At 43.1% G+C, this 10,000-nt stretch overlaps 1 protein-coding gene and 1 long non-coding RNA gene across 2 annotated transcripts in view; both read right to left on the minus strand.

Annotated features, from left to right (window-relative positions):
- Positions 1–216: 216 nt before the first annotated feature.
- On the minus strand, positions 217–4,966 carry LOC307270536. The gene is made up of 3 exons (XR_013845555.1): positions 4,843–4,966; positions 4,006–4,063; positions 217–1,191 (listed from the first exon to the last, which is right to left on the minus strand). It is a non-coding gene; the product is annotated as an uncharacterized lncRNA (long non-coding RNA).
- Positions 4,967–7,359: 2,393 nt separating this feature from the next.
- The window catches only part of tsen2 (TSEN2 tRNA splicing endonuclease subunit), an 11,496-nt gene continuing 8,855 nt past the window's right edge, over positions 7,360–10,000 (minus strand). Inside the window, exons 10-11 of the mRNA XM_080054421.1 lie at positions 9,117–9,206; positions 7,360–8,579 (exon numbers count right to left, since the gene is read on the minus strand). Coding sequence (XP_079910547.1) covers positions 8,520–8,579; positions 9,117–9,206 — 150 coding nt within the window. The 3' untranslated portion in view covers positions 7,360–8,519. The remainder of the gene's footprint in view (positions 8,580–9,116; positions 9,207–10,000) is intronic.

Below are 10,000 nucleotides of genomic sequence, written 5' to 3' on the forward strand. Positions count from 1 at the left end.
TCTCCCTCTCTCTCCCTCCCTCCCTCTCTCTCTCCCTCCTTCCCTCTCTCTCCCCCCTCCCCCTCTCTCTCTCTCCCTCTCCCTCTCTCCTTCCCTCTCTCCTTCCCTCTCTCCCCCCTCTCCCTCCTTCCCTCTCTCTCTCTCCCTCCCCCTCTCTCCCTCCTTCCCCCTCTCTCCCTCCCTCTCTAACTCGCTCCCTTCTGACCCATTGCCTCTCTCTCTCGATGGTTAAGTAGACAGTATGTAGTATATACATGTTGAGTATGTAGGAGGGAGGACGTTAGTAGGGCTTTTACAACACAGCCTGAGGCTTTCTATTGGTCCACGCAGTCACACATTATGCACCCAACCCCTAAACCCCTAACCCTCCCTGCGTTCCGAATCGCATACTCTTTCTTTTTTCTATTCTACATACTACATCCGACGATAAAAAGAATCTAGTTAGGATGCAGTAGGCATACTATTGGGACATACTTTTCTCTCTTATTTCATCATAACATTGCTCCTTGATCTTGCCTCTTGCTTTTATATCCGTCTCATCCCTGTTTGTTTTCATATGGAGGCTTCGTCGATGTGACGTCACTTCACGTGCGCACTGGATTGTGGGTCAGAATCGCCCAAATAGGATGCAGTTTTCAACACTAACAATCTTGGCCGGATGAAGTAGGACATCCGGGTACTTCTAACCATCCTAAATCTGGCCACAAGAATCGGGACATCCTAAATCTTTTTTCTACAAACTATATAGTAGAAAGTATGAGATTCGGAAGACAGGGCCTGTGACCCTTGGACCAACTGAGTCGAACCTATTCAAATCAAAGCCAGCTCTGAGGCAGCTAGCCGCACTGCTAACGGAAATTTAACCCTAAAACTGTCTCCATGCCGACAGCACCCTTACTTGGTCGGCAGGGTTACCTAAGCTCGGTGACATCATAGCAGCTACAGCCAATCAACGGGCTGGATTGTGATGTCACTCTCCTCGCGGCGAGCACCCCATGACTGTTTAACACTGACTCAGAAAGGGTTAACCCTTAAAACTCCATCTCCCAGAATCCTTAGCTGTTCCTCTGGCCAGGGTAACGTTACCATGGGGACCACAGTACAGCAATGCATGATGGGACTGTTTACTACCTTCACTTCTCAGACCACACTGGCATTCAGGGAGCAGAGGTGAGAAATCGTTAGGCAAGTCTACGAAGAGAGATAGACGTTTATTCAGAGTGAGCGGAGCCCATCGCTGCAGCATCAAAACACACACACACACACACACTCAGACACACAGACACACACACACACTCAGACAGACACACACAGACAGACACACACACACAGACACACTCAGACAGACACACACACACACAGACACAGACAGACACACACATTACCTTGGTGTAAACACACACACTCAGACAGACACACACTCAGACAGACACACACACACAGACACACACACACACACTCAGACAGACACACACACACACACACACTTAGACACACACACTCAGACAGACACACACACACACACTCAGACACACACACACACTCAGACACACACACACACTCAGACAGACACACACACAGACAGACACACACACAGACACACACTCAGACAGACACACACACACACACGCGTTACCTTGGTGTAAACACTAGGGGTGGGAAAAATAAGCGATTTTCCGATTAATCACAATTCTCTCTCGAACGATTCCGAATCGATTCATAAAAGTTAATAATCGATTTAATAAAAAAAATAATATTTTTTTTAATTATTTTTTTTACTAGTAGGGGAAGGTGGGGTGATTTGTGCATTTTGGAAGTTGCAAAACCCCTTGTTTCTAGAAAACCGTGGAAGAAATTGGAAATGTGACCACATATTTAAGAAGAGCCATCCATTTGACTCATCCTGTAAAGAAGGGAGACACAAGGAATAAGATATAAGCACATTTAAGCTCAAAAAACTGTGTTTTGCCTTTCAAAGTAAAATTTCCATGATCAAGGTTTTTTGATTATTGTGTCTGAACAATTATAGACACGTTTGAAAACATTTGACACATGTTTTAGTGCTTTGGTATGCTACACTTTGAGTCTATATAGTTAGCACAATGTCAACCCTAAATTGCTGCATCATGCCTATTATCCAAAATTCTGGGGATGGGGTGATTTGTGCGCAAGGGCCTGGGTGAGTTATAAGTAAGTAAGTAAGTAAAATGTATTTATAAAAGCACATTTATGACAGTTTGCACTGTCCAAAGTGCTGTACATAGTGCATTCAGTAGGTAAACAATGAAGGTAAAATAACAATAACCAAAATAAAAGACGTAAAGCCCATACATCCACATAAACACAGATAGTAGTGCAGAGGTAAGTAAGTAGTGCAGAGGTTAATGGGGAGGAAACACCAGGGTGTACATATGGGTTTTGAGCCTTGATTTAAAGGCAGAAATGTAGGGGGAATCACATTTGTCAGGTGGCAGTTGGTTCCACAAGCACGGAGCAACTAGTGCAAAGTACATTTCTGAGAGTTGTGCCAGTGGCATGGCTGTATACGCTGGTCACCAAAAGAAAGTGATTGTCTACAGTAGCTCAGAAGAGAGTGACATCTCAATTCCACTTAACGACACCACTGATGAGAGTTCAGATGGCCAGAAAGATGATGATGGTGACTTTGTCATTGTGACACAATGACGCACAAATCACCCCACTACGTGGGGTGATTTGTGCGACAAGACAACTTTTTTTCCGAAAGCTATATTTCTTAAACAGTTTATTCCAGATCCAAAGTTTTTATTGCCAGGGATGCACAACATCCTGAAATATATGTACATATTTGAGTTGGAGACATAACTGTCAAGGCCTCACTTTAAAATCACTTTGAGTAAAAAGTTGCACAAATCACCCCACCTTCCCCTATTTAATATTAGTATTTCCTGCACCACACACACGTGCGAGTTGTTAAAAGTGGCGACAAAAGGGCAGAGAGCAGCAAACCATATGACCTGACCTGGCTTTGTGTCTGTTTAGGTTTGTGTATGAGAGCTGAATTCCAAGCCAAACCTTTTGTACAATGTGTTGAAATGACATAGAAAATAATAGAATAGAAATCCTATAGAAACATGATTCACCAGAGTAGAAAGAAAATTAACCTGAATCGGTTTAGTTTTTACATACTTCCATATTGTGTTGAAAGCTGCATTGATTATTGAACTGTTCATAGAAAGTCATATTTGTGACAAGAAAAGCTTGTCTCTTAATATAATATTAGAGAAGACAATTCATCTGTTGATTGTCTTTAATGATTATCACAAAAGTAGGAAGTGATTAGCAAACTCTGAGTAGCAAACTCAGATGTGCATATAAATATATTTTTGAAAATCACACACAGGTATATAGTACGTAAAAAAGAAAAAATTGCATCGAGATGCATCGAGAATCGATTTTGAATCGAATCGTTGACCTCGAATCGAATCAAATCGTGAGGTGCCAAGAGATTCCCACCCCAAGTAAACACACAGACACACACACGCGTTACCTTGGTGTAAACACACACACAATCAGACAAACACACTCAGACAGACACACACACACACGTTACCTTGGTGTAAACACACACTCACAATCAGACAAACACACTCAGACAGACACACACACACACGTTACCTTGGTGTAAACACACACACAATCAGACAAACACACACACAATCAGACAAACACACACACAATCAGACAAACACACACACACGTTACCTTGGTGTAAACACACACACACTCAGACAGACACACACACACACACGTTACCTTGGTGTAAACACACACACACACTCAGACAGACACACACACACGTTACCTTGGTGTAAACACACACACACACACACACACACACACGTTACCTTGGTGTAAACACACACACACACACACACACACACGTTACCTTGGTGTAAACACACACACACACACTCAGACAAACACACTCAGACAAACACACTCAGACAGACACACACACGTTACCTTGGTGTAGGGAGCGTCTAGCATGGCCTCGATGTCCAGGTCATCAGACATGGTGCTGCTACGGAGAGAGGGAGGGAGGGGGGAGAGGGAGGAGGGGGAGGGGGGGGGGAGAGGGAGAGAGGGAGAGAGGGAGAGGGGGAGGGGGAGAGAGGGGGGGAGAGAGAGAGACACACACACACAGGGAGAGAGAGAGAGGGAGGGGGGGAGAGAGAGGGGGGGGAGAGGGAGAGGGAGAGGGGGGGAGAGGGAGAGAGAGACAGAGAGAGAGAGACACAGGGAGAGAGAGAGACAGAAACGCAAAACGTTATTGATCTTCATAAACATGTGTAACCTGTAACGTCTAAACCTCTGCTGGCTCATAAACACTGCGCAGGTTTGGTGCGCAGCCTTTAAAACAAACGGCTGATTCTCGCGACATAACAATACTAATGATGACGGACTGGATTAGTTAGATTGAATAGTTAGCCGGTCCGCTGGCGCTGACCAGGTTCACGAGTTCACGTGAGTGTGTGACCCGGATGGAACTGGTCTGAGCTAAGCGTTAGCCACCTAGCTCAGTGTCCTGCTAACGACGTTTGGACCGTTAACCGTAAAACTCCCGGTCATAATTCCGCTTTGTACGCCACACTAGCACCATGACGTCAGCTCTCTACCCTGACGTAAGCCACGGGCCTTCACGGGAGCCGGTAAGCTTCAGGTGAGCTGCACCTGAGCGCTGTAATCGTTGTAATGCTAACGGCTAGCCGCTAGCTCCGTAGGCCCCTGCTGGCCTGGCGGGGTTTCCCGGTGTTTACCGCCTCCGGTAGCGGCTAAAGAGCTCGAGGCTCGCGCTCTCACCTTCAGGGATCCACCGGGTCGACGGTAAACGGTGTGACGTCAGGCTCGGTCGGTAACGGGCGCTAATCGGTCGGTGCCTCGCGACGTCTCTGCTCGTTTCTGTCTGTGGCGCGTGAAGGGAAACAGCTGCTATCGCGAGACTGGAGCGGCGAGATCATAACACAGCGGCCGGAAGTACGTAGCTCGGAAAAATAATTCAAACGATTAAAAAGACGATTTATCTTCCAACCCAGTAAAGCTCCTGATGTCTAGGGTTAGGGTTAGATAGGTTTATCTTTATTAAACATGTTTACTGGTTATATTATTAACCAACCCAGTAAAGCTCCTGAGGGTTAGGGTTAGATAGGTCTTTAAACATGTTTACTGGTTATGGTTATTAGGGTTAGGGTTAGATAGATGTATCTTTAAACATGTTAGGGTTAGGGTTAGATAGGTCTTTATTAAACATGTTTACTGGTTATATTATTAACCAACCCAGTAAAGCTCCTGAGGGTTAGGGTTAGATAGGTCTTTAAACATGTTTACTGGTTATGGTTATTGGGTTAGATAGGTTTATCTTTATTAAAAATGTTTACTGGGTTATAGTACAGGCATTTTGTGAGAAAATATGGGTGGACCTCTCAAAAATTGCAACATAAACCATTCCAACTGTTTTTGACTCATGAATATGTAATTAATAACATACTAAAAGTCTTAAGGAATCCATGTGGTGGAAAGTTATTTTCTAAGGGGTTTCTTAACCATACCTTTATGTCAATGTTCGGCTTCCTAAAGTACTGTTTTATGGTAGAGGGGATATGTGCCAAATTGTTAACCTTTTCAGAGAAGCATGAAACTTGGTACACTTATACAGTTTGGGGCCCTGAGCATTTTCAGATATTTAGCCATTGCAAAATTGAATCATGGTTGCCGTGGAGACCATTTTACTTTCCGCCATAGCCTAATTATGCATTTTTCATCACAACTCCTGAACCAAACATAATACCACATAACTAGTGATGTCTACCCCCATGTTTTCATGGTCAGGGATTACTATGATACCACATACAACATCATAGACGGTTAAGGTCAATAGTTAAGGGTGAATCCAATGTTAATTTTTATTTATTTATACATACATTCTTTTCTGATATCCACAAATCGTTCATTACTGTCCAAATCAACCGACAACTTTGTTTAACAAGAGATATGGTACAATGCATGTGCAAATAAATGATTAACTATGAAGTCATAATATTCATTTGATTTAATTTTCTTGCCATAAATGTATTAAACGTTTTCAAGATAACAATGTCAAGTTATTTTTGGGTAATTTTTGCCTTTATTAGTTAGAGAGAGAGAGAGAGAGAGAGAGAGAGAGAGAGAGAGAGAGAGAGAGAGAGAGAGAGAGAGAGAGAGAGAGAGAGAGAGATCAGAACCATAGGACCCGACAGCAGACCTGGAACTCATATGGAAAACTGCCATCCTGTTTGTCTCACAAAGGCAAGAGGAAGTGATAATGATTTTCTATGCAGCCGTTGTGCACATTATGACAGAGAAGATGCTAGGATTGGATTTGCATTGAAAGAGTCCTTAATTGCCTGATTCTGCCTGATGCACTTGTTGTAACTCCCCATTAGCTGCAAGGAGATCCAAAATACTATGATGAAGAGATGTCATCAGCAGATGATACCTGCTGGAGATCGTTTATAAAACTCTGGTGTCAATTAAGTTGCTGCAATATATGCAAAGCCCATGGAGGGATGTCTGCAGAGAAGGCTTGCCATTCTGATGTGATTCCAGAATAAGATGACTTCTCAAATGCAAAACTGTATCCTTAAAATCCATTGGTAGACATATTTAGCAAGTTTCTGAGAATTGGGAACTTCACCTTGAAACAATATCAGAAATGCTTCCTTTCATGGCAGTATCAGGGCATAATCTCTACACAAAATCAGCTCACATCTACAGTATGTGCAGACAGGGCCGCCCATAAGGGGTAGAAAGTGTGAAAGCTTTCTAGGGCCCAGCCACTTGGGGGGCCCATGGTCTTTGGAAGCCAATAACCTACCTAGATAACCTTTATTTTTAGATTTTTATGTCAATATCTATTCAGAGTTGGGTGTTTACACAGAGCCGCGGCTCCGCTTAAGGCCATTTAAAAAGCAGCAGAAAAGCTACTTGTGTCTGGGTGTGGTTGTGAAAAGTATTTGGACCCCATGAAAAAACAGGTTGGGTACCTTTTGTAGTTCTTCTACATTCTTATAAACTGGACAGGCTAGTTACTCTGTCATTGTCCTGAGTCTACAAACAGGTTTAAATTCTCTCTCTCCATAAAGTACATTTTTGTGAAAAAGAATTTCCCTTTGGGGACAATAACTTCTAAAGGCTTTCACATAAGTCTTCAGGTTGACACGGCCAGCCAGGTCTGACCAGTTTTTCAGAAACCTGGCCAATCGACCAACCAGCCGGGTCATACCACAATGAAGCTGACGAGCAGCATCCTCCTGTTTTACTTATTGTAACCACCAAGGTCCTGCTTTCTGTATTGTTTCTAAAAGTAAAAATGAAAATAGACCTTAAAAAGTTCTTAATGCAAAGAAAGATACAAGGCACAAAGAAGTTGGAAATAACTGAAGGAACAGATTTGAGTTCAAAGATTAAGAACTTTTTTGTAATGATTTCAGTAATGATTTCAGTGCTTTTGCAGTGAGAGCAGAATGAACTAAGCCTAAATGTTGCAACCAAACATAGGCCAACTTTATAGTTTTGAGGGTAGGTTGGTTTGGTTATTCATTTAGAGAACCGCCTTTTTTTCTGTTTTGTGTGAAGAATCTGTTGTTGATGTTAATTTTTAAGTGTTATTTATTTCAACAATTTCAAATGATTTATTGTCATGTACAAAAGAGTGCAATATTTGGTGCAGCCAATTAGTGTAAATGTATCTTATACCAGAAACTAGTAGCATAGAAAACGTGCAAATTGTGAAAAAACTTTTAGATTGCTTTAGTGGATACTAAAGAAGAACAATCAGTGCGTTTCCATGCAGACTCATAATCACACCAGACCATCACGGCAGTGGCAAAGTGGGCAGGGAGGTCGCCTCTGGAGTGCAGGGTCGGTGGTTGGATCCCCCGTCTCCCCGCCACATGTCCAAGTGTCCCTGGGCAAAGAGACACTGAACCCTAAATGTCTCCTGATAGTTAGCTTGCACCCTGCGTGGTAGCTGCTGCTGCTATCGCTGTATGAATGCGAGTGTGAATGGGTGAATGTGTACAAAACAATGTAAAGCGCTTTGGGTCTGTGAAAAACCAGGGAAAAGAGCTTTATAAGTGGAGAACATTTACCATTCACACACACGCTGATCTCTGCAGCTAACTCACAGGTTAAAGTCAGAGTCAGTGATTCTGGAGAACGCTTCATGTCAAAACCACTTGTCCGTTCTGTGTGCGCATTGACAAAACAATCCAGTGTTGATACACCGCCTAGGCTCTGTAAACTGGCATGTAAACAAAGGGGCCGCCATAGCAACATGCCCGCTGACAGGTAGCAGACCATGAGGAGATATTCACTGATCTGACTCAATATAAACAGGATCAGATCTGCACATTTCAAAATAAAAGTCCATCTGAGTTTCAAACACATTCAGTCTCTGTGATGTCATAAGGCCTTGATGACATCACCGGTCTGTGGGCCAATCAGAGGTCGTCCTGCTCCGCTCGCTCTCTGGACGAAACCCACCGGCTCACTATCACTTCCTGTTCACACAGAGAACACACACACACACACACACACGCGCGCACACACACACACACACACACACACACACACACACACACACACACACACACACACACACACACACACACACACACACACACACACACACACACACACACACACACACACACACACACACACACAGAAACACAAGCAAATACTTAATATTTCAAATAGAAAATATTAATAAAACAAAAATTGTCATGTGCATTCACCACAAGAAACAGACAGACAGGCAGACAGGCAGACAGACAGACAGACAGACAGACAGGCAGACAGGCAGACAGACAGACAGACAGACAGACAGACAGGCAGACACAGATGGACAGGCAGACAGGCAGGCAGACAGACAGACAGGCAGACACAGATGGACAGGCAGACAGGCAGGCAGACAGACAGACAGGCAGACACAGATGGACAGGCAGGCAGACAGACAGAGAGACGCACAGACTGACAGACAGACAGATAGGCAGACACAGATAAACAGACAGACAGACAGACAGACAGTTTGTTACCTGAACCTTCAGTGCGCTCAGACAGACAGGTGAGTCCAGCTCCTGCTCTGATTGGTCGGCGGGGTGGATGATGTAACACAGCATCAGCTCCTGGTAACAGGGGGGGAAATGAGACAGACATGAATATAATCACAATAGACTTTAGACTCCTGTCCCCAAAGAGACATGATAAACATGAATATAATTGATTGATTGATTGATTGATTGATTGATTGATTGATTAAATTTTATTTCAGACATATCAAAAAAGAAAAATTAAAAGCATGAAAATACAATAAAATAATATGTTCAAATGATTTCACAAATAAAAATAAACAAAAAATAAACAAATAACATATTGAATCGATATGCCTGAAATGGAGTAGGAAGAAGTATAAACGTATTTGATCCTACCCCTTTTCCACAGCTCAATAACTTTATAATCATTTTTATATATATATATATTTTTTTTAATATATTTATACAATCCATATAGAGACTTTAGACTTCTGTCCCCAAAGAGACATGATAAACATGAATATAATCACAACAGACTTCAGACTTCTGTCCCCAAAGAGAAATGATTCTCCTCTTCAGAGTGGAGGAATGGGCCGCACGCCGACAGGTAATACCAGACAAACACAAGAAGATAACATGCAGAATATATAGACAGAGTGGGGCTGGGGGGGTTTATCTCTGCCTTTAGTTGAGGGCTGCTATGGCTGCAGGCAGGCAGGCACACACACACACACACACACACACACACACACACACACACACACACACACACACACACACACACACACACACACACATACATATTACATTATTATTAAGTACATAGTAAATGTTCTGTCTGTAAATGTAACTGTTAACTGTTCATGGCTCTGCATCAGTGGTGGAGA

Source organism: Ammodytes marinus (assembly GCF_949987685.1).
Source record: "Ammodytes marinus genome assembly, contig: scaffold_204, whole genome shotgun sequence".
Taxonomy (NCBI): Eukaryota; Metazoa; Chordata; class Actinopteri; order Uranoscopiformes; family Ammodytidae; genus Ammodytes; species Ammodytes marinus.